Source organism: Vigna unguiculata, chromosome 9 (assembly GCF_037176805.1).
Source record: "Vigna unguiculata cultivar grain cowpea cultivar isolate G323 ecotype 2 chromosome 9, ASM3717680v1, whole genome shotgun sequence".
NCBI lineage: Eukaryota > Viridiplantae > Streptophyta > Magnoliopsida > Fabales > Fabaceae > Vigna > Vigna unguiculata.
The window spans coordinates 38,415,838-38,439,333 of NC_140800.1; the positions used below are offsets into that span (position 1 = coordinate 38,415,838).

Sequence of the window (23,496 nt, forward strand, 5' to 3'; positions counted from 1 at the left end):
TCTTATTTCTAAAATTCGCTCGATTTACAACTCAAGGGAAAACCATGTACCGCAAGTTGCATTCCTTGAATTAGCGGAAATTGAAGAACACAAGGAGGAACCATGGCGTTGTCGCTTCACCCAAACACCGCCATAGCAACGAAAAAGAAAATTGGACAAAGAGTCGAAATCAATTCACCGTAAAGAAAAGGATACTCTTCGGATTGTGACTTGCAAATTGTGACCTTTGAAAGATTGTACAACTTGTATGGGATCCTCAATATAAGTCGTAAAAATTACATTTATTTTGAAATCTATGTCCTCTTTCACAAAAGACAGATCATGGGAGGAAGAGTAATAGTTTTGTAAAAGTAGTTAAGTAAATATACTAGTTCTCCTTATAAGAACTATATATACTGGTATATTATTAGACACGCAGATGACAACAGTGGCAATATTTTGGGCCTGCCCAACAGCGGTGATAAATGTGTATGGAAGAACACTGAGAAGACGATGATTAATATTTATTTTATATGTATATGTACATTTGGAACAAGTCTATCTGACCTAATTATAACATATTCAAATGGTCTCACCAAGAGTCGAGCAGCACAAGCCTAAACTTCACTGAAGGTCCTAATTTCCACACTGCTGCCTTGATGTTCCAATACCCATTCTTGAGTGGCAGACCATATCACCGAAATTTCATCTCTAAAATCAAGGTTGCAGAGCTTTGATCTCAATGAAATTATGATAGTCAGGAGCATGTAGAGAGCAATTTTATTAACACAGGCCTCACTAATGAATATTTTATGATATAAACACTGAAGGAAAATTACATTATAACATATACACAAACAATGTTTGGCACGTATACCAGCATCAATGTCACAGACTACCCAATGTTAGGTCGGAATAGCAGAGCTTCTTGACATTTGCTAATCCGTAATCATTTCAATTTCCATTTCCGAGGGCTACAATTAGTCATAACCCCGAATTTCCTAATTATTTCTGGTATGTATCACTGCTTCTAGATCTGCATCTCATTAGTACATCAACAATATACTACAGAGGGACCATTATATAAAACCCCTCAACGTAATGAATCACTTAGTACCTTCTAATCAAAGTTTTCTGGAATGTCAATATCTGTATCTGAAGGATTAGAAAGTTCAACCAGAGGTTCCTGAAGATAAAATGAACCTCATAAGAAATTGCTACTGAAATGCTTGTTATGAACATAACTCGTGTATTTACAAATGTATAATTGTCTCCATTTTAACTTTCGTTGGTAAAGTGGGGCTATTAAAACTCAGATGAAGTCGACCTTACAATTGTGTAGGGTTGTGATACCTGTTCAGTGTCATTCCTTGAAGAATGACCAAGTCCTAATGGCGGAGCATTTGTAAAGTGGTCTGCAGTTTCAGGCAATTCCTGAACAAGAAATCAACCCAATACCCATTAAGACTAGCATCATAGCAATTCATTATATGCTTTCATTTTCTCAATACACACATACACATATATATTTAAAACTACCTCATCACTGGGGTTTACTGCATGACCACTAGAACCATCACCTGTGTTGGACTTGGACGGATCTTCAGAACTACCCTGCATACCCCATGAAAAGTTTTCATGAAAAGGAAAAAAATGTGTACTGCCGAAAATGAATTTGCAATATGTAAAAGCTTCTACTTGCTCATCATGGATTCCGGGCAATTCTCCTTCTATAACAGAAGTAGGCTTGACATCAATAGGAATATCCTGAAAATTCCATTCACGTTGATGAGTAAACCACCAATTTATGTATTAAGTAGAACTGCAATGTAACTGAAAGGACCTAGATATATGCACCGCAAAGACTTTCAGGTAAGGCTGTTCAAACGAGATACTGTCATAAAACCAATCAAAACAACCCAATACTAATAAGTTGGTTTGCTTGTTTTTCACCCTTATTGGGGATTAGGTTGTTTGAAATTCTATTGAGAAAGAAAAATTGGATCCGCTTCTGGTTAGAAATAATTTTAACCCAAATATTTATAGTCAACCATGCAGTGCTGAGTAATAAATCTTTTACAAAAAAGTAGGTCGCTTTTAAAAATTTTAACGGATTTGAAATGTTTTAAATTTGAATTGTTCAACATAAAATTTTTATGTTCTTCAAATATTTTATTTAGAAAAAACAATTTAAATTTATTAAATTTAAATTTTTAATTTGGATAGCTAACTCAATTTCTAGTATGCGTAGGAAAATTAAAAATATTTAAATAACTGATATTTCAGTATCAAATATTAACTAATTTTAAACATTTAATAACAAAAGCTAATATGTAATAGTATTTATTAATTAAAAATATAAATATGACACTTTTAAATCAATATTGCGAGATATATAAAAAAGAAGAGAGAAGGGAGAGGAGAGAAGACAGAGAGAGAAGAGAGGACAAATTGGGAGAGATAGGAGAAAGGAAAAAAAGAGGAAAAGAAAGAGAATCAGAGGAGAGCGGAGGAAAGAACGTAGAAGAGAGGGGACAGAAACAGAGGAGATAAGAGAATGAAAAGACATAATGTGAGATAAAAGACAAGTGTAACATTTCCAATTCTAACTATTTTAATAGAATTTAAATTATATATTGGAATAACTAAAATTAAAATAATTTCACATTTTTAAAATGTTCTTCAAAAAAAAAATATCATCCGAACACATACTTCACTCAAAGCATTTTGAATTCTTTAAAATAATTAATTACTCCATCAAAACACAAGGGAAATTCATTATCATGTCAACTTTTTCCACTATTGCTTGGAATCAGAAATCTTTAACGGGTAAGTTTCATCAAGATACCTTATCCAATTGGGGGTTTTGACCGATGATCTTTGACTTTGTTACTAAGGGAGAGTGACTGAATCGTAATTTAGAGCATCAGTAACTTGACTTATCCTCCCCTACTTTTCTCTTTCTTTTTACCTCTAGTGAATTTAATTTTCCCATCACAATATTTACCGAGAAAAAACTTCAGATATTTCACACCCAAGAACTTATTACAGATCCATGAATGAGATATTTCATTTGGAACTGATAATTAAAAATAGAACCGATTCCCCTTTGCATTTACAATCAGGGAATAAATTGGAAGAAAATTAAGGTCTGTCTTACATACCAGATCACTTTGCTCAACAGAAAGATTTCTTCCTCCCTTGCTGAGATCTCTGAGTGTGCCCTGTCAAAGTTGAGAAGTGAATTCAGGGAAATGGAGATATTTGTAAGGTGCAAAAAGTCAATGAAATTGATGATGCATGCAGTTCATGAGAAGGAACAAAGGGAATGCAAGGAAAGAGAAAAATGAAATTCTGTCCAGCGGATGTCATGTGTCAGAAACATGCCACTGATAAGGCAAAAGGCTATCTTTACCATAAAGCTCCGGCTAGTTCTTATTCCATTGGGACCATAGTCCACAACATGAACAATGAAATGGCACCATAGGAATCCAGAACAGTTTCATATCATTATGGACAAAAATATTATAATCAGATTTTGATAATTCTACTTTAAACTTATATGGCCTTTCTGAACACAAGAAGTTTGACATAACACGATAGTATCATTTCATCCATGTAGCTAGCTGACTTCATTTGGAGGAAAACAATTTTGTCCTTGTACTTAAAATGAAATACAGATGTTCAAGTTCACACCAAGCATTTCATCACAACCAAACTTAACCTTGTTTGCCCACATAAGGCCGCATGCATTACATAAAGTCCTTGGTCCAGCTGGCCCCCGACGCATTGCAGGAGTATTATTTTCAGTGACACCACAATGGTGACATCTGCGTCTAGAAGACATAAAAAAGCAAGGAGTGGCAATAATTAATGTTTACAAAATTGGAATAAAATACAAAATGGAATAAAATACACACGCAAAGAACCACAACCCTGTGATAAAATAATATATATATATATATATATATATATATATATATATATATATATATATAGGAAATTCAAGCTTTAAAACTTACACAGATTCAGAATGAGAAGTGCCATCTTGAGCAGAACTCCGGACAGAGTCCCAATTAGATGAACCTGGGCTTTCTTTCAAGGATGCAAACTGCCCATTCTTCCTATGCATCCTAACAAGAGAAAAACACAACAAAAACAGAACACAAAAAAGTTATAAATATAAAAGAGCACCTTAAACTTCAGAAACAACTTGATGTTATTATCACATCCAAGTCAGTTTCCATTGGAAAAAAAGGTCATCGCATAATTTAGGTGAAACGGGTAAAATTGAAATTTTATTTACCTCTGTGCCACCTCCTTTCTCACAGAATACCTAATTTTCTTGTCAAAACATCTTTCCTTTCGTTTCTCACGGAATCTGACCAAGGATGCTATTCTTCGTGAAAGGTTCGAACGTTTTGGAGTATCACCCATACCCTAGAGAATTTTGTAAAGTACTCAAATGCAAGCCAAAAATTGCAATACCAGATATCAAGCTGATCTCGTTAAGTAGATATATACACTACCCTGTTACTTTGATCAAATGGTAGTTCAACAGCAGGAACACCTGCGTGCACATCACGTCCTCCCAAAAGCAGCAAGACGGCTTGAACCTGCAATGTAAAATTTGATCACCAAGCATTTCTCGGTTGCCATTCTTTCGAAGAGTTGAACAGTACATAGGTCTAATTTAAATGCCGGTTTCTATGTCCCATCAATTGTTTGAAATGATCAGAAACTTGAACGAGTATATTCTTAAGAAAATTGCAGTACTATCTCGTTTGGTTGATGCAATTAAGTCTAGGTACAATGCAATACCCAAAATGGTGAAGCCTAGGCTAGAGGTTAAATCTATATCGTCCCAATACTAAGCTCAAGCCTTTCCAAACTTCTTATTCTCCAATAGATTAATAATAACAGAGTGTAAACAATCCAACTCTGCAGCACATTTCTAATTCACCCCCATGCTTTATATAAATCTTTCCTTAATCATGACAAAAACCAAGACATAGCCCACACATCCTGCAGAGTATCATTCATTTGGGATTACTCCCTTACAACAAAATACATAACATTACAGAAAACTATTTCGTTGATGGAATTTTACTTGATTCTGTGTCTACGGAATCTTTATCTCTACTTCGAAAGAAAATTTATACGAGTATACATATTGCCAATCCGAAAGCCACTTAGCATATAATTTCATTTAACCTTTGTGCTATTTACTTTTTCTTTACAATCCTAACATTTAACAACACTCCCCGCCCATCAATTTGTTAAATTTACCAAAAAACCTACATGACCGAAGCCAGTTGCAATTTCGCAATGAATTATGTCAACAAAACGACGAACCATAGCATAATAAAAAAAACTTCGAAGTTCAAGAATATTCCAAACAATATATATATATATATATATATATATATATATATATATATATATTATAAATAGTTATTATATAAAATAATTACCTTCTGAGGAGTGACTGCGGGAAAGACATAAACCTCACCCTCGAAAGAAAGAGTGAGCTCGCTAGTTCTGGAAGGCATAGCAGGCAGCGGTTCATGATTCGCACTCGCAGCATTAGCAACCACGTTCACTGAACTAACATGCGCATCCTCCAACTCATCCATAGCATCATCATCAGCGCCGTCACTGTCATCGTCGTCGTCGTCGTCGACGGGTATCGCAGGGTCCTGGTACTGCAGAGGCTGCGGATTCACTGACGCCATCGATTCCCCCACCTCTCGGACAGCAGAAACCCTAATTTGTGAGGCGGTGGAGCATGCTGTACGTGACGGAAATTGAATTACCAAGAAGGTGGTGCAAGGTTCGAGAAGGAGAGAAAAATGGAGGGAGCGAAGATCTGGAGAGAGAGAGAGAGAGAGGAGAAGAAAGGGCGTGTTTGGTGAAAGACACGCACCGAAAAGGAGAGTGAAATTTTGTTTGACGGCGTCAGCGTGTGGTGTTGTTGTTATTGTTTGTTGAAGAGAGTATATATGAAGAAAGAAAAGATGAAAGTGGTAGTTAGTTATCCCTTGTGAGAAGGTGTACGGTTGTAGGGTGTAGGTACTTCTCCTCAAGTTAACGGTTCGCAGAGCAGTGTAAATGCTTCTCACGTCACGTCTACTCATACATATATAATAGGTTAGGCACTTAATAATTGCTCAAATAATACACCAAATAAAAGTCAGTTACACATTTATTAATTGTTTTTAAAAAATATTTTTTAAGCTCTATTTTTGTACAGATGTTAAATTTTAAGAAAAAATCCAAAAGATTGGAGTATTAAATTTACAGTTCGTGACTCCTTGTAAAAAATGTTTGTGTTTGAGATTCCAAAAGAAGGCATGAAAACAGTGTAGAATGTTGTGATTTTTTTAGCAGTGAATATGATATGAGTGATGATGTAACGTGAGATGGTGTGGTCTGAGCATTATTGGAAGTGGGAAACAACCATTTATAGATAGTTCGTGGAATGAATATTATGATGTTGGATCGGAATCTGTTTTGTGGTTCGTTGGTCTCTTCGATTCTGTTCGTGCCATTTTCTTCATTCAAAAACACTTACTATTTTAGATGTTTATTACTAAGAAAATGTTTCTTTTTTTAGATTAAATGTATTATAATTTGAGAATATACTTTTATAGGTATTTTGATTATTAAAAAGTTAGTTTTTATATTTGTTAAAAAAAATATCAAAAAAATAAAAAAGTGAACGTAAAATTATAATAAAAAATAGAAATGATATTTTGACCTACTTTTTTTAACTTATTTTTAATCCATCACTTCTATCATTCTTAAATCATCACATCATATCACTAAAAAAATCAAAAACAAATAATTGAATGATGATTAGAGTGATAGGTTAAAAGTGGATTAAAAAAAATAGGTAAAAAAATTGTTGATGTCAAAATAAATAGATATGATTTTTGTATTTATGAAACACACCACACCCTACCACCTCCAGACATCTTAGGATATTTTTGGTACATCCGAAGATGTAATGATATAGAATGTAGAAACATTAGAACATGCTAATAAGAAGATTAAGAAGGAACAGTGTACCCATAAATGAACATTTTCCCAACAAAAAATAGTGTATTTTATTGTATTGATAGTGTGCATCACTTTACCAAGCATTTTGTCGGTATTGTGTAGAAAGTAAAGCATTTTTTGTTTGGACTTTGGACAATCCAGCAGAGAAAGTGCAAACTCTCTTTACAAAATCTGTCTATTAGTTTGAAAAAGACGCTACATTTAAGTCTCATGTTGTGAATACATCTATGTATAAAAGTTTCCTAATAAAAATAGTTTCAAATAAATCATAAATATTACTAATTTAAGTTTTTTTTTTTTCTGGACGTGAGTTTACAGCAGAAAATAGTTCAAAGTTTATCTTAAAAGCCTTTTAAGTGTTTATACTGAAGAGTGTGCTAATGTTTTTGGGTCCTTTTTGTGTATGAGTCAGACTTACTTTTGTTTTGTATATCGTTAAATTGCCGATTTAAATGCATGATTTAAACCAAAAAGGGCATCAATAGATTAGATACTATCATAGACTATTTATAAAATTTCATACTAAACTATAATTATTTAATTTATTGGTATATATGAAAGATAATATGATATATACCTTTGAAATACTAGTTCTTCGATTATATTTTTATTATTGTTATTATTTTATTCAAAATGACACAGATAATTAAAATAATATATGGTAATTCAACAATTGATATATAGTAATTATTTCATACTAAGGTTTAGAGAAATCATTACATTAAAGCTTTATACAAATAGTAATGCATATTATCTATTGGTCATGGAATGGAAAAACTGATGCTAAAGGTACGGATGTGAAATTCTTTTTCATGTAATGTATCTACAAAAAAAAAAAAAGAGGATAAAATATAGTAAAGAAATTGTAAAATAAAATTAATTATTTTCACTTTATGAGTCGATTTAAATTTTACTCGTTTACTTTTAATTTTATTTTAAACGGATTTTGTTTAAACATACTTTCCTTTTGTTACTTTTTAATTGTCGTAAATTTTAAAAATGGGAGTAATAATAGAAAACTCAATGACTGTTTTATTAGAATTAATAAAATTTATTGTATTGTTTAGTCTCTACAAAACAACGCTAAAAATGGAAAGAACATCTTTTTATGAAAACTTATGTGAGAAAACTATAAGTAGTTAAAATGCAGTTTTTTTTTTCTGTAAGTTAAAAGCAACTCGTAGATTTTGGAGAAATTAAATGAAAAAGGCTTTTATAAAATTTATGCAAGTAAATTTATTTATCACGTGATAAAAGTTTCTTTTAACTTTTATATTTTTATGTGAAGCATTAATGAAGATTTTGATCTATATATAGTCAAAGACGTGGCTAAGTTTTTAATTGTGTAAGTATTTTAAAAATTTATTTTATTTATTTTGTTAGGTTTGAATCACTATTATGTTAAGAAAGTTTTAATTTTTAATTCATAAACACTTTCATAAATTAAAGTTAAGTTATACATAAATATATGACCATAAGAAAATTTGAACCCTTTATGAAAATTTCAGGCTTGACGTATTTAACTGATTTGAGCCTAAAAAATGAAAAAGAAAAAGAATATAAATTTTTCACTAAGTTTTTCAATAAGGAAGGAATATGAACTATATTACACCTTCCCCTGTTATTCACTGACACACACCAACATCATAATAAATGACTGCAAAATAGAGCAGCGACGACTTGAATTTTGATAAGTCAACGTTAACAAAAGTATTCAAAAGTGAAGGCGTAATCATTTACTTTTAGAAGCAATTAGATTAAAAAATTAAGGATTGACACCAAAATTTGATATATTTACAAGGTTAAAAGTATACTTAATAATTATGATAGGTATATGACGATGTGAGTTGGATCACTAATAGTCTTACTAGTACAGCTCAAAAGTATTTGAATAAATAATACATTCAATGATAGTTTTTTCCACGTTGTTATTAATCATAATTTAATACTTTTAAATTTATAAATATAATTCTTGATTGATAAGAATATAATATATCTTCACTTAATAAATCCATATTTAATCAAGTTCGATCAGATACGATCATTTCAAAAAAATTCATCAATGTCACTATTAAGCTTAAGTTTTTGTTTCAGACTAATTTCACTGATTTTTAAAGAAATGGTACACATATACCTTTATTTTATATACACCCATGAAAAAAAAAATCTTGTCTCTTTCTCTTTTATCACATTATATATTTTATAAACCTATAACTTTTGTTCTCATTAGATGTATTTTAAGTGTTGATCATTAAAATGTTCATGAATTATTTTTATCTTAAAAGTCCCTATAATTTTAGTCTTAAATGTTGGTAACATTGAATCTTATCTGATTAATCCAACCATTTGTAAGATTACACTATGAATGTATGTAAACAATTACATAAGTTAACCTTCATTATGAATGTATGTAAAACAATTACATAAGTTAACTTCCATGTATTCTATATTGTGATTATGTAATACACTAATGAAAACTGATTATAATGTTTTAAAATATATTAAAAAAATTTTTAAAATATCAGCTTATTGTTAATGGTTATCAAACGACAGTACCATAAAAATAATAAACATTTCACTTATTTCAAGACAAATAACTTGTCTATATTAGCTTTCTCCCCAACATCATAGGTCTTGTTTCTTATTGAAGGTGAGTATATTGTTTGGTTTCTACTTCCAGTAATCTCAACATTTCGTCGAACTACGAAAACCATATGTAGTTTGATGATTCTTTGTTACATCTTCAACTAGTCAAACGACTCGAACCATAAACTCGAGTCTTTTTAGTGTTCAAAAACCATCCACCAGAACAATTGCATGCTATTGCGCACATTTTTTTTCACGAGGTTAAACTAAAACCACGATCACTGAACGAGATCAAGGTCATTTAAAATCCCAGTTTTATACATTCATAAATAAACAGTTAATGCAACTGATATGAGAGTATAAAAATAGACCTCTTGTACGAGATAAAATAATTTCCGAGTCCAGTTTGTACATTCATACATAAACAGTAGATGCAACCGATCCGAGTGTAGGAATAGACCTCTTGTATTGATGAGAGCTTTTCTATATACTGTACATTCTATAGGTCAAACTGAATGGGACTACTATAAACCTGCGAATGTCACAGTAAAAGACTTGCATTTACTTGTGAGTGAAAAACTCAACGATCAGATACCAAAGCTTTGTTATCATTAACATGATTCTCATGTTGTGCAGGGATATTGCTCCGACAGTCCAAGCCATTCTTATTACCCACATCAACCTGTCATCGAGTGCAGAAGAGAAAAAAATGATGCAATATTGGCACACGGAGTAAAGATAACCTGATATAATAAAAGAAAACTTACATACCTGCTCAAGTGGCACAATAGAGAGTTCATGGTTTCTCTTAGAAAGATCCCTCAAAGTGCCCTGCAGAATTGCGGCGTCAGAATGTTGGATTAAATAACAATCAGATTCAAATTACTGAACTTAGAAAATTTTAGATTCATAGTTGAGCAAATTTGAATTTAATGCTCGAAAGAATTTAGTTGCACCTTCCTTGACATGCTTTGAAATGGGAGGGAAAGGAAATCAAATTAACATCGGATGCCTCTATGGAAATAGTAAGACACTATGGTAGCAAACTGAAATGCGATGATAACCAGAACATCCCGAGAATTTTATAACCAGAAACAGTACTAGAAAATATCACATAAAATAATTTACTGGAAGAAACATAAGAAAACTGAATATAAGAATAATGTATAGGTCTTCAATGTCTTTGCAAAATAAAACAACCAACTTAGATAATTCCCAAATCTGTCAAGCATTTTCAACACAGAGGAATATGGAGAATTCTGTGTACTTGAATATGACTTGATCCAGAGTCCATTCTGATGTCATAACAGTCTGATGAGCGAGAGCCTCTGCTCTAAATGAGTTGTCTCATAGCATTCAGGTAATAGATGAAAGAATGGGAAGGAGATCTAAAGAGAGCCAAATGATACTTTTTTTGTCTTACTATGGGTTTCTTCCAGTTAATTAGACTAGATGAATGTACATATACATACTAAAAAATAGAAAACAAGATAAGCCAGGTATCCCCACCCCCCCAAAAAAAAAATACAAATCATATCGAGAAATGCTTACCCTGTTTGCCCAAAAAAGCCCGCAAGCATTGCAAAGTGACCTTGGACCAGAGGGCCCCCTTCGCATCATTGGAGTGGATTTTGAACTTGTTCCACAATGTGTACAACTATACATTGATAATCATGAAATACAAGAGATAGTAAAACATCAAAAGGCATGTCTCAAGACTCAACTTTAATCACCAGAAACCAGTCAATCACAGAATTAAATCAGGATGAAAAAAATATTCATGTTTAAACATTGCATAAGTAACATTAAGAAACTTACGAGGTTTCAGATTGAACAGCCTCCTGTCCTGACTCTTGGTCTGAACCCCAACTATTAGCTCCATCTTGTTTCTTAGATGAAGTAAATTGACCCTTGTTACGATGCATCCTACACATTAAAAAATAAGGTAAGATATAGGCACCGAAGCAAATAAAGTCAAACAGCTAAAATGGTAAGCAATAAGAATAAAATGTGAACAATGATGATGTTCAATAGTCCTTCAAAATATGAGAGCTTCAGAATTTGATAGCACTAATTACATAGGAAACAATGCCCACAATGTTTCTTGCTAATGAAAACAACAATATCAAGAGACGTTAAATAAAGAAAACAACTATGTACATTCCAATACACACTATAGAAACAAAAATCTCAATCAACATTTAGCTATTCACTTGAGCATATATAAAATATTGGGTGTAATAAGCATCCAACTTACTGACAGGATGCTGTGGAGGCATAAATTCTACTTGAAATCTTTTTGTACTGATTTTGTCATGTGGGAAGCAGAAGCAAAAATCATAGAAGCACTAATGTCAATTTCATCTTAGTCGTACTACGGTCAAATTGTCTCAACACAAACAAATATGGTCAATGTAGAACATGGTTCAGCACGACTACCACCGAAAAGGCCATGGCGTCATTATTGATTAGAATAACTATTACACAGAAAACATGGCAGCTGCAAACAACTTCTAAAACATAACTAAAAATATTAATTTCAAACCTTTATAACAAATAAACAGTAAACAAATTTTCAAATAGTAAACTTTAAGATTAATCTATCAATCATCTTAGTGAATAAGTTATAACAAACTTAAAAAGAAATAATGAAAGTCTAACGAGCATAATCAAATAAAAATAAATACAATTATCGTCCCCTAAAAAAGGGGACAGTGTTGTCAACTACAATTACGTAATGTAAATAACACATATTTTCCTTAGACTGCTGTCCACTTGGAATGCAGAAAATGGAAAGAAAAGGTTCAGAAGACTTTGTGGTGCAAACAAACAAAGATATTTGCAAATCAGAGGAAGGAGTGCCATGTGTTCCAGTTACCAAGAGCTATTGTGTAGCACTCTGCACCGTAACAGCAAAACACTCCAATACCAGCATTTGGGAGCAAAGAAGCTCCACTCTGTGGTAGGGATATTGCAGTCATATCTGGCCACTATTAACTACTTTGGAAACCTATTATGCACAGATACTCCAAAATTAGTGATGTATCTCTACAGTTTAACTATCCAATACCAATACTCACACAATATAACAGAATTCATATATTTCAGTATGACATATCCCCTATGTTTTGCGTGAATGGTTTTGTATAATAAAAAATGTAATTTCTTACTAAAAATTTATTGTACTTGCATGTCGTATTGGATGCTTCTACCAGTAGACATGTGACATAACTGGAAACAAAAAGACTTTCAATCCTAATACTTTAGAATACCTTCATATAAACCATGCATTTAAAGAGGAATAATAGAATTGATTTGGCATATATCTCAACACATGTACACTTGCTTCGACTTTGAAGAACAGATTTATGATGACATATCTTCTCTTCAAAACTTTTTTGAGAAGCTCCTACTTTTAACTCGTGAGCAAAGCACTAAAACACCTTGTTTTAGGTAAAACTTATCCAATTATTATAACTTTTAAAATCCCTTTTATCAATAAATTGTTTTCTTAAAAAGAAAAATAGGCCCTAAATAAGAAAATTCAGGTTCCTGACAGGAGTGATGTACAAGAATCCAAAACACTTATATTTATACAGAAAGAAGCAAAATGAGAGTGTGAAAAACAATGCTTGTCATAAAACCCGTCAAATATTGAACAACTTCTTTGGGCAATTGAAGTTCACCTGGAATAAATTTTTATTGTTGCGGCATAGCATAACAATGTAAATATAAATCAGGAACCAGTCCTTCCAGCACTAAAAAGTGCTGGTTCAGCTGGCCGTTTTATAGTGCAGTTTTGACATTAGCCCACATCAATCTAATAAAAAAGTATCTCTCAGAATATGTCATCACAAACTAAAACTACAAAACCTATACATTCATGATGAAATGATACTTTTTTCAAAGCAAGCATTCTTGACTATATGCCATACAAATCACTAATTTAATATACTCAACAATACACGTATAAGCAAAATGGTTTAAGAAATGAAAGGCAAATAGTTTGGTAATGAAGCTCAAGATTCTAACTGCAAGTAGAAAGCTTACTATCAGATTCAGACCTGAGTGCAACTTCTTGTCGTACACTATATCTAACTTTCTTATCGAAGCACCGCTCTTTCCTCTTCTGACGGAATCTATTCAACGATGCCACTCGCTGTGGTAGACTGCACCTTGCAGGAAATTCTGCTACACCCTAAACCCATCATCAACAAACGTATAACCAGAAAATACCCTCAGAAAGACTTTGATCGGATAAATTTCACCTAAAAAAGCTTTATCGTCTAAGTTCTCCAAAAATTAAAGTGATTAGTTGATTTCATGCCATAAGAGAGGTTCAATTTTACACATAAAAGTGGTTTTCAAGAAGTTTATCCAGAAAGACTTAAAATTCTTTGAGCTTCCAGTTCTACCGTCGAAACGTACCGCATGATTTTGAGGGGATAGTTCCTCCGCACATTGCGAGCCCGAAGTTAGTTCACTGCCTCCCAAGAGCAACAATACTGCTTGGACCTGAAACGGCGTCGTAACAGTGAAAAGAAATACAATTCAGTTCATTTTCAGAAGAAACAGTGATTTAAAGAAAAAAAAAAACAGTGCAAACAGAAGAAACAAGAAACTGCCTTATCAGGTGTGACGGCATCGAAGACATAGACTTGGCCCCGAAACGAGAGCGTGAGCTGGCTAGAATCCTGGATAGAGATTTCAGGGGGTGGAACGTAGAGGGAGTCGGCGGAAACGTGTTCGACGACGGCACCAACGTCTTCTATGGTGTGGGAGCTGTAATGGATGTGTTGGTCGGAGGCGTCGCCGTCGTTGTCTTCGGCGGGGACGATCTGGTTCAAGGGATCATACATTGTGTTGGTGGGAGGATAGAATTTGGGGTTTTGGAAGTGTCACATTACGCCGGAGAGGAAACCTAACCCTAACCCTAATTCTAATTCTAATTCTAATAACTAACCCTAACCCAGTTGGATGGGGAAGAGAGCGGGTGGAGTAAGAAAGATGGCGACCACAGTGGGGATAACTATAAATACGTCTGAGAATATGATGTTGGATTGTTGATGAAGAGAGATTCAGAAGAAAAGAAAAATACTGAAAATTTGACCATGAACTTATCCATATTTACGAGGTTGCCCATCTTTTAATTTAAATTACATTAATCACCTCAGTAAATTTATACATAAGTTTTCACTTCTGACTATGCACAAATGAATCTTAACTACATTATCCGTCAAAATGGGTTTGTACTTACAATTGACTTAATCAAGGCCTTAACTTTGCCATTGATCAAAGAGTTTATACTATAAAAATATAAAAACATTTTTTTATTATTATAAAATTATAAAAACAAAGAAAATTTGTGTAATTTCATCAATTTTTAAGTTTACTCTTTGGTTAAAGATGAAATTTCTCTCCGATGTCAATAATCTTCTATAACATTTTTTATTCTTTATCAGATTAAATTTGCTTTCATTTGACATGAATTCTTCAAATGGAAGTTATTTTTAATTTGTTATTTGGATTGATTAGGATTTTGCTTTTAATATTTATGAGATTAATTTAATGTAATTTTTTTATTTGTTTTTGTCTATAATTTAGTTCTAAAGGGATTCACTTCAATGTATCCATCAATTTAATATCACTACGAAAGTAATCAAATGTAAATTTTTGTTTCTTTTTTCTTCTCCTTCTACCTTTTCCTTAATCTACTATCCTTTTCTTCTTTCTCCCTCTCTTCTCCACCATCATTATCTCTTTTCTCCCTCTTTTAAGGTATATTTACTTTTCACATTTTAAACCCCACTCTCTATCTTTTCCTGTTCCATTCTTTTATCTCAAGCCCCATCCGCTCTTTCTTTTACTTTTCAAACCGTCTTGTATTTATAAATAATTTTTTAGCTTATGTTCTTATTATATTTTTTGAGGTTGATGTGCTTATTGAATTTAAATTTTTAGGATGAAATGGGAGTCTAAAATAACCTCTTGAAAGAAATTGCAGAGGGTAGTGACATCATTGTCATATCATTGTCATATATGTTCAGTATATGTTCAGGTCTGGTGGTGGTATGGCAATAGAAAAGAGAGAAAGAAAAAAATTCAAAAAACAAAAAAATATGAAAATATGAATGAGAGTGTCATGTTGCTATTTTCCAAATTGTGTTAATATTAATTTAATAAAAAATTATCACATTGAATTCTATTAAATAAAATAAAAAATTAATTGAGGAGAAAAAGAAATTGAGGAATCACATTAAATAAATTCTACAAATATTAAGTCTAAAATACTAATTAAACATTGTTTTTTCTTTCTCGTTTCATGATGTAAATTGTAATATTATCTAGTATCATTATTATGTGTATAGTGATAAACCAAAAGTTCATATGTTGAAGAACCCAAATGCCGATTGAGTTATTATTGGGAAAGATCCTTTAGTCTTATGCCTTTTTCAAGCTAAGACTATAAAGAAATTGTGTAGTGATAGGCCAAAGGCCGATTTGTTGAAGAGTTCAAATGTTGATTATTTCTAGAATGATCATTGATAAAGACGTTACACTAGTATAATAAAATAATAATTTAGAGATTTAAAGGGAATTATTCAAGCAATTGTTCAGGACATATTAAGGGGTACGAGTTGAAGGATAAAATAGACCATTGGAGATAGGAAAAAGTATAGAACACAACTTTGAATGCTCTGACTGATCGATCTCTTACTTTTTGGCTAGAACAATGGGTTTGACTCTTGTATTAAGAATGACATTATTAAATGCCTCACTCGTTTGTAAGTGTGTCACATATAATCTTAAAGGTAAACCAAGATCTTGACCAATACATAATTCACGAACAAGGAAACATGACAAATACAATAATAATGAAATAAAGTTGTTTATTTTGCAAAACATGTTTGTCGGGTCTCGTGCTTGTGGATATATGTCAGTTGTTGCCTTCTATATCATACTCTTCAACTTTTTCCTTGAAAATTTCTTTATAAAATTTGAATAGAGATGACGAAAGTAAAATCATTGATAGGTAAAATTTCTTATAATGTTGGCAACAAACCCTTTGAAATTGAAAACAAAACAAAAACACGTTAAAATGCAAGATATATAGTGTATCTGATGAGTCTATATAAAATATAAAAAAAAAAAATGCAATACATACATTTTGTTAATCAAACATAAATGTGTATAAGACACACATTCATACCTCCCAAATCTTCAATTAATAGTTCTAAGAACAATGACCATGATTCCTTTTTCTCTCCCTCAACTAAAACATAAGTCCGTGACAACTTTTAGTTATTAAGATCTTTTCCCACTTCAATTAAAATTTCATCACCATAGTACCCTTTGGAGAAACGGTCATCCAAACTAATGATGAGCCAACATGACAAAAACTATCATTGTAAGTTTTCAAACATAAGTAAAACATGTTGAATATTAACAAATCATCTCTTTCTTTAACTTTTACTTTCATTATTGACATGATCTCAATAACTCATGTATAGGCATAAATTCTTTTGTATTGTTTTGAAATGAACCTTACCTATGTTTTTTATGTCATTTACATTGCCCTCTAGTCTTAAACTTTGTAATACTGTGTTCCATTTTCACAACTTTATTAGGTATATCAACAATCTTTGACATTTGGATTTTCTTTTATATAAGACTCCAACTTACCACTTAACCATTTGGATTTTCTTTTATATAAGACTCCAACTTACCACTTAACCATTTAGTATTGAGTAAATCAAATTTGAATTTCTATATTACATTATGTGTGTCCTCAACTTTTCCTTAGTTGCCCAGAATACACAAACCACTTACATTTTCTTGTGCCCACTACTCTCCTGATATCATTCTTAAAAAATTTTAAATTTCTACCTTTCTACCACAGTCAACAATATACGTTCTTATAGCTCCCTTAAAATTGTTCATGTTTGTAAAAGATGTTCCTAATTTGTAATTGTAATCTGCCATGCTTTTTGGCATTCTAATACCAAATTTACCCTAACTTCTTATAACTCTTTGTCATTGTCCATTCTCCAAATCTTTTGAGTTTCACTCATTATCTAGCAATCCCCTATCATTTAGATTTATGTAATCAATGGGATTATCATCATTAGCCAGAGATCGCAAATTCTCCTCAAATCTGGTTCAAAATCTTCCATAGGTGTTTTTTTGCTCTTGTACTTATTTTTCTTTTTCTCTTGGAAGTACTTCTTTTACCCCACTCACATCTTCATCCTATATCACATTAACTTCCGCATGTTTTTGACATAAATCTTCATTCAATTCATTCTCTACATCATATTCAACATGCACATGGATTAGTTCTTCTAGTACTATAATATCTTCATCTACACCGTAATTTGATTCTTCATTAGGGTCCTAACCAATAAGAATCTTCCAAAAGCTTATCATCCTCTTCCACATGAACTATAACACCTACATTTTGAGTCTCAATCTCATTTAAACTCTCAACTGCAACCCATTCTCACTCACTCACGTTCTTAGGCTTGATCTCCCTCCCAGCATTAATCTCATTCTCATATTAATTTGAAATTCATTTCTAAAGTTTGAAAATTTTATTGTATCAAAAATTTATTTCTAAAATTCAGAAACTTTAATGTATCAAAATTTAAGTCATAGACTAATTCCAATTGGACACTAATGTTTAGAAACTAAACATATATTTAACTCTAAATTTATTATATTTTTGACTAATTTTTTAAAATAATTCATTAAGATAAATTAATTCAAATTTAAAGTTTAAATTATCAATTTGGTTAAGTAATTAATTTTCACTATTTTGCAAACAAAATTAAAATTTTAGCAGTGAAATTCATTAAAGTAATCATAAACTAATTTCATATGTTTAATAATTATTTTCATAAACTAATTTCATATGTTTAATAATTTCTATTTTTGAAAATATATATTTATGCCAACAATCTAATAAAAATTGATAAAACATCAATGAATATGAATCTTTGAAGACTCTTCCTTACACTGTAATAGAAGTTACAAAGAAGTTTTAATAGTGATGTGACAGTAAAGCCTACCAAAATTAAATTACAACATCGTAAAATGATTTTTATGCTTTTAATAAATTACCATATATAATTAGAAAGTGTGGACTAGTGTCTAAGGAATCACTTTATTTATTTAATAAGCAGTAATCATGGGATGAACAATAACAGAGAAAAAAAAAGGAGAAAAAAAAGACCAATCTGGGTGATATGGGTAAGAAAGAAGTAAGAAAGAAGTAGAAAGAGAAAAGCAGAATTAATAGGTCCATTTTAACTGAAGAAACAAGAATTTCTGTTTGACAAGATATAAATTTTGTTTGCCGATATTTTCAGTCACGATATGATATCCTTAAATTTCATTTCATAATCATTATATGAACAATATCAGCATATACACGACATTGTGGAGGGTCATCTTTGGCCTGTACAATCCGAGTGTCAACAGAAAAACCCAAAAATAATAGTACAGCTTCAGTTTTAGTGCACAAGATCCTAGTAATCCTATTGAAGAATTAACGAATATAATGTACATGTATGGACAAACCCCCAAGTCCTTACTTTACTTCTCTATGTAATCTAAATCATTAAAAAATTGACGGGGTTTAGAAAGTAGATGATAATTCACTCAGTTCTTCTGTTCCAGTGTGAAGAAGTCGATATGCTTTCTATTTTCAGATAAAGCCAAAGCCGGTACTGACTCATCTCATGGAATCCACAAGCACCTCATGGGAATGATACTCAAAACAGCCAAAAGGAAGAAAATGACAAGCTCACCATCTAGTGATATTAGCAATTTAGCATAATAGAAACTAGTCAGTGGTTGCACCTGTACGACCTGTAAAATATATTTCCATATAAGAAACATCACAGTACATTTTGGATGTTACTTGCTAAGAACAATCATCAAATACTATGGATTATTCACAGACACACATGCAAAGAATGACCCATGTTTTGAGCAGCAAGCTGATTTCAAGAGATAAGTTTAAATTATTAAGACTCCAGAGTACGATAAGTTCAGTAAAGAGATACATTCAAGAACAAACTGTCACCTGTTAGAAAACAGAGAAGGAGTAAATAATTATATTATGGAAGCGAGAAGTCAAATAACAAGAAGCTGATCTTGTTATATTTTGATCGATAATATTGTTGAGCGCATCATCAAGAGTGGTATTCAGAGGAACGCCTTAACCTTCCAAGAACAGTGAGTTTTGAGTCCCTGAACAGTGGCTAAATCTTGTTGCTATATAAGAAAGTTGTCATCATCCAACATTAGAGATATACGGGTATTGAAGGTGTGAGAAAGAAAAGGAGAGACAGCAGAAAAATTTTCAGAGTGCACAGTGGAAGAAGAAATAGAGGTGGAAGCCATGGTCAGATCAAAGAAGCTCTAAATACCATGTTAGAAAACACAGAAAAGGATAAGAGAATTATATTCATGAAGAGAAAAGAAGCCAACGATACAAGGCTTTCAATATATATAAGACTGGAAAACATAACTGATATAACAGACTCTGTTATATATCAGTATCAGTTTGTCTAACATCATCATCACCCATAATACAAAATGTGCATTACAAGTAGTATGGGTCTTACTTCGGATTTTTAAAGTTTAATTAGAAGTTGAGACAAAGTCTTCCTTAACTAATTAAAACTAATAAACAATAAACAATCAATTACAATAATTCAATTGATAAATGTTTTTTTTACAAGGTTAATGTGAAATTGAGATTGATTATTTAAAAGTCAAACGCGATTAACAATATTGCAGAGATTAGAAGCAGCAGAAATGTAAATTAATAGAGCAGCAATCATATCACAGATGAAATGACTGCCAATGAATGACATGACAGTAATTGCAGTAAGGAACAACGGGAAATAGACATATTGTCAATCATGTATAACTAAAATGATTGGGAAGTAGTCCATCAGAATTTTATTTGATTGATAGATATAATCAAGCAATCTGCAATTAAGAACAAATACTAAGTATTGGAGAAAGAAAAAAAAAAGGAACCAAATAGTCATAATATTGGCAGTGCTGTACCTGAAATAGTCATCATGCGGGCAGCTCTAACAGTCAAAATTCAACATGCACCTTCTACAAGCTATTGTAATATTTTGTGTTAAGTCAGTTTTGATTTTGTATTCTTGTTGTGGCTAGTTTTACGAATCTGAGGATTTTCAATCGAGTACACTAGGAGGCTTCCATCTTTTGTGCCAGCCAAGAAGCATTCTTCTGGGGTTACTGCCAGAGATGTCATAACCTTTCCAACTCCTTGATATTTCTTAACAACTTCAAGGGTGTACATAGAGCGAACAACAATTTGCCCCTGGTCACCTGCACCTACCAAAAACTCACCACATCGGCTCAATTGAACTGCATTAAGGCGTCCATTGGATTCACAGGCAGCCAGATATTTTCCATTGATCGAATACAGGTGCAAACTAAGATCATCATCAGCATAAATTACAATCTGGCCCCGCTGAGACACGACAAGCTTTGTTATTGGACTGCCTGATGGATGACGTAAGGATCTAACATATCGACCTTCTCGCAGGGTGTGGAATACACATGTTCCATCTTTTGATCCACTAATTATAATATCAAGTTCATGACTAACATATAAGCAAGTTATTATATCATCATGCCCACAAAGGATGTGACATGGAGTTTCAATGATGACATGATTCTTCCGGGCCAGTTCAGATTGACTGTTTCGAATTCTCTTTTCAATGGTTTTACCACGAAAGACTTCCCAAACCATTACTGTTGTATCATAACTTCCAGTCGCGAGGATATTTCCATCAGATGTAACTGCAGCACAAATACCATCCTCTAGTCAGACAGAAGCAGAAAATAGAAGGCTGAACATCATAGTGCAATACTACATGTCAGCAGAAAGCTCACTGAAAGTTGTCAAATCAAACATTTATATCTATGAAACAAATAATAAGTACATGTACCGACTACAGATACACATAACTTGCAATTCAATAGGTCAACCAACAGCAAAGCAAACACATTAGAATAAAATGAAGAGATGGACTATTCTAAAATTGAAATTGACTAAAATATATATTTTAGACATGTTAATAGTGTGATTAAAAAAGACAGATTAATAATCCCTTTTCTGTATACTTGTACTATCAACTTAATTCTAAATACCCTTAAATATGCTTTTGATCTCGACAGTTTTTAATTTTTTCTTTAGACCCAAAATTAAGATTTCTCAACTTTTTTATATTTTATCTTATGTCTTTGTTGTTACATGGCCTATGTTAACTTCCCATGCTACCATCTGATTAAAGGTTTGATAAATTTTTTTTTCAAGGACCAAATGAAATTCTGAAAATACACTATTATAGTATGAAGTAGAAAAAATATTTTTTTGGAAAGCAAGATAATACTATTGCACTAGCACAACTAAAAAGAAAAGTGTAGAGGATGATATGTGAGGGAGGTAAGATGCTTATTTGGTTATTTCTGAAGCATTGATTAAAAAGTATATCAAAATTTATTATAAACCAAATATATGATACTCATATCAAAGCTCATGATAAACCAAATATATGATACTCATATCAAAGCTTATGATAAACCAAATATATGATGCTTATTTGTATAACCACTTGAGAGTGCATCCGATGAAAAGAAGAAAAAAGGGGAGAAAATTATGACTGGGTTAGTGATCAAATAAAAAGGATAGAGATAAAATAAAGTGAGGTAAAAATATATGTCTATGTGTGTGTGTGTGTGTGTGTATACATTTATGTTTATGTGTGAACGTGTCTAACCAAGAAATATTTTAAATTTCTATTTGAAATCTAACTAATATATTTGCTATTGAATTTAAATCCGTTTTAATTTAGAATAAAGAGATTCTTTCATTCAGAATTATGTCCATGTTGAAGATAAAATCTCAATCCTTGATTAAGATATACAAGAGGTGAACCATTTGTTTATATTTTCAGCCAAAATATTTAAGGAGTGAAAATACAAAATAAAAAGTTTTCAAGGAGCAAAAGTAGAAAAGAACTTACTAGGTATGTATCTTAGATGTAACGGGCTTAGGCCTTCTACACACATTAGGGATTTAGCCTATTCCTCTCTCTCTCTCTCTCTCTCTCTCTCTCTTACAATTACTCGTCCTAACATTTCCTTTGATGTCAGCGTGGTGAATCAATTTCTTAATTCTCCATTTGCAAATCATTGGGATGTTGTCATTATATTGAAGTACATCAAAGGTTCTCCTAGACAAGGTTTGTTATATGGACACAATAATCACAATAAAGTTGTATGATATTCAGATGATAATTGGGCAAGCTCTCCTTCGAAAAGGAGACCCACTTCCATAGTGGCATATCTTAAAAAAAAAATTTAGGTGCCAAAATAGAAATACAAAAATTTTAGGGGTACCAAGAATATAGAATATATTATTTTTTTTTTAAATTATTTATATGTTAATTCAAGTGTTGAAAAAAATTGGTGTGTGTGGGTGGGGGCCACAATGAACCAAGCTCCACCACTGCACTTTCGAATAGTCTTCGTTGGTGATAATTTGATCTAGTGCAGAAGCCGAATATATACTTATGGCCTCAACTATTTGTGAGCTTATTTGGCTTCAACAATTACTTAAAGAATTGTAATATGGAGAGGTTACACAAATGACACTTATATGTAACAATCAAGTTGCTATCAATATTAGCTCAAATCTCGTCTTGTCATTTTTTTCGAGAAAAGATTATAACAAGAGAAATGAAGATTTTGTTAATTCTAATGGTCAACTAGTAGATTTTTTACTAAATCATTACAAGAACCTATAATTGATTA

At 32.0% G+C, this 23,496-nt stretch overlaps 3 protein-coding genes across 15 annotated transcripts in view; all 3 read right to left on the reverse strand.

Annotated features, from left to right (window-relative positions):
• Positions 1 to 482: 482 nt before the first annotated feature.
• On the reverse strand, positions 483 to 5,992 carry LOC114164157 (GATA transcription factor 24-like). 2 transcript variants are annotated; one of them, XM_028048706.2, is made up of 10 exons: positions 5,454 to 5,978; positions 4,509 to 4,595; positions 4,286 to 4,419; positions 4,002 to 4,112; positions 3,704 to 3,815; positions 3,144 to 3,203; positions 1,678 to 1,746; positions 1,519 to 1,593; positions 1,333 to 1,413; positions 483 to 1,165 (listed from the first exon to the last, which is right to left on the reverse strand). In XM_028048706.2, exons 1-10 carry the CDS (start codon positions 5,712 to 5,714, stop codon positions 1,100 to 1,102), a joined length of 1,056 nt encoding a protein of 351 aa, XP_027904507.1. In that variant the 5' UTR covers positions 5,715 to 5,978; the 3' UTR covers positions 483 to 1,099. The 2 variants fall into 2 exon arrangements, with proteins under 2 accessions (XP_027904507.1, XP_027904506.1); XM_028048705.2 differs by having other exon boundaries at positions 1,519 to 1,746; positions 5,454 to 5,992.
• A 3,987-nt stretch (positions 5,993 to 9,979) lies between these two features.
• Positions 9,980 to 14,669, reverse strand: LOC114195894 (GATA transcription factor 25-like). The gene is made up of 7 exons (XM_028086324.2): positions 14,253 to 14,669; positions 14,056 to 14,142; positions 13,692 to 13,825; positions 11,446 to 11,553; positions 11,179 to 11,284; positions 10,399 to 10,458; positions 9,980 to 10,309 (listed from the first exon to the last, which is right to left on the reverse strand). Exons 1-7 carry the CDS (start codon positions 14,484 to 14,486, stop codon positions 10,208 to 10,210), a joined length of 831 nt encoding a protein of 276 aa, XP_027942125.1. The 5' UTR covers positions 14,487 to 14,669; the 3' UTR covers positions 9,980 to 10,207.
• A 4,334-nt stretch (positions 14,670 to 19,003) lies between these two features.
• Positions 19,004 to 23,496, reverse strand: part of LOC114164076 (binding protein) — a 46,946-nt gene continuing 42,453 nt past the window's right edge. For 11 of the 12 annotated variants that reach the window (XM_028048572.2, XM_028048569.2, XM_028048563.2 and 8 more), the window contains 2 exons: positions 20,710 to 21,480; positions 19,004 to 19,497 (listed from right to left, as the gene is read on the reverse strand). In XM_028048572.2, coding sequence (XP_027904373.1) covers positions 20,789 to 21,480 — 692 coding nt within the window. In that variant the 3' untranslated portion in view covers positions 19,004 to 19,497; positions 20,710 to 20,788. Of the gene's footprint in view, positions 19,498 to 19,714; positions 19,906 to 20,709; positions 21,481 to 23,496 lie in introns of all 12 variants that reach the window. The other variant, XM_028048567.2, reaches the window with a different exon arrangement.

What these genes read in the sequence shown, in the direction of transcription:
- LOC114164157 (XM_028048705.2), bottom strand. Translation starts at nt 5,714, where the DNA reads ATGGCGTCAGTGAATCCGCAGCCTCTGCAGTACCAGGACCCTGCGATA. An exon ending in CATTTGATCAAAGTAACAGG is followed by an intron (nt 4,420 to 4,508) that starts GTAGTGTATATA and finishes AAAATTCTCTAG; the next exon opens with GGTATGGGTGATACTCCAAA. An exon ending in GCCTTATGTGGGCAAACAAG is followed by an intron (nt 3,204 to 3,703) that starts GTTAAGTTTGGT and finishes CAACTTTGACAG; the next exon opens with GGCACACTCAGAGATCTCAG.
- LOC114195894 (XM_028086324.2), bottom strand. Translation starts at nt 14,486, where the DNA reads ATGTATGATCCCTTGAACCAGATCGTCCCCGCCGAAGACAACGACGGC. An exon ending in GGCTTTTTTGGGCAAACAGG is followed by an intron (nt 10,459 to 11,178) that starts GTAAGCATTTCT and finishes GCAATTCTGCAG; the next exon opens with GGCACTTTGAGGGATCTTTC. An exon ending in CTATTGTGCCACTTGAGCAG is followed by an intron (nt 10,310 to 10,398) that starts GTATGTAAGTTT and finishes ACTCGATGACAG; the next exon opens with GTTGATGTGGGTAATAAGAA.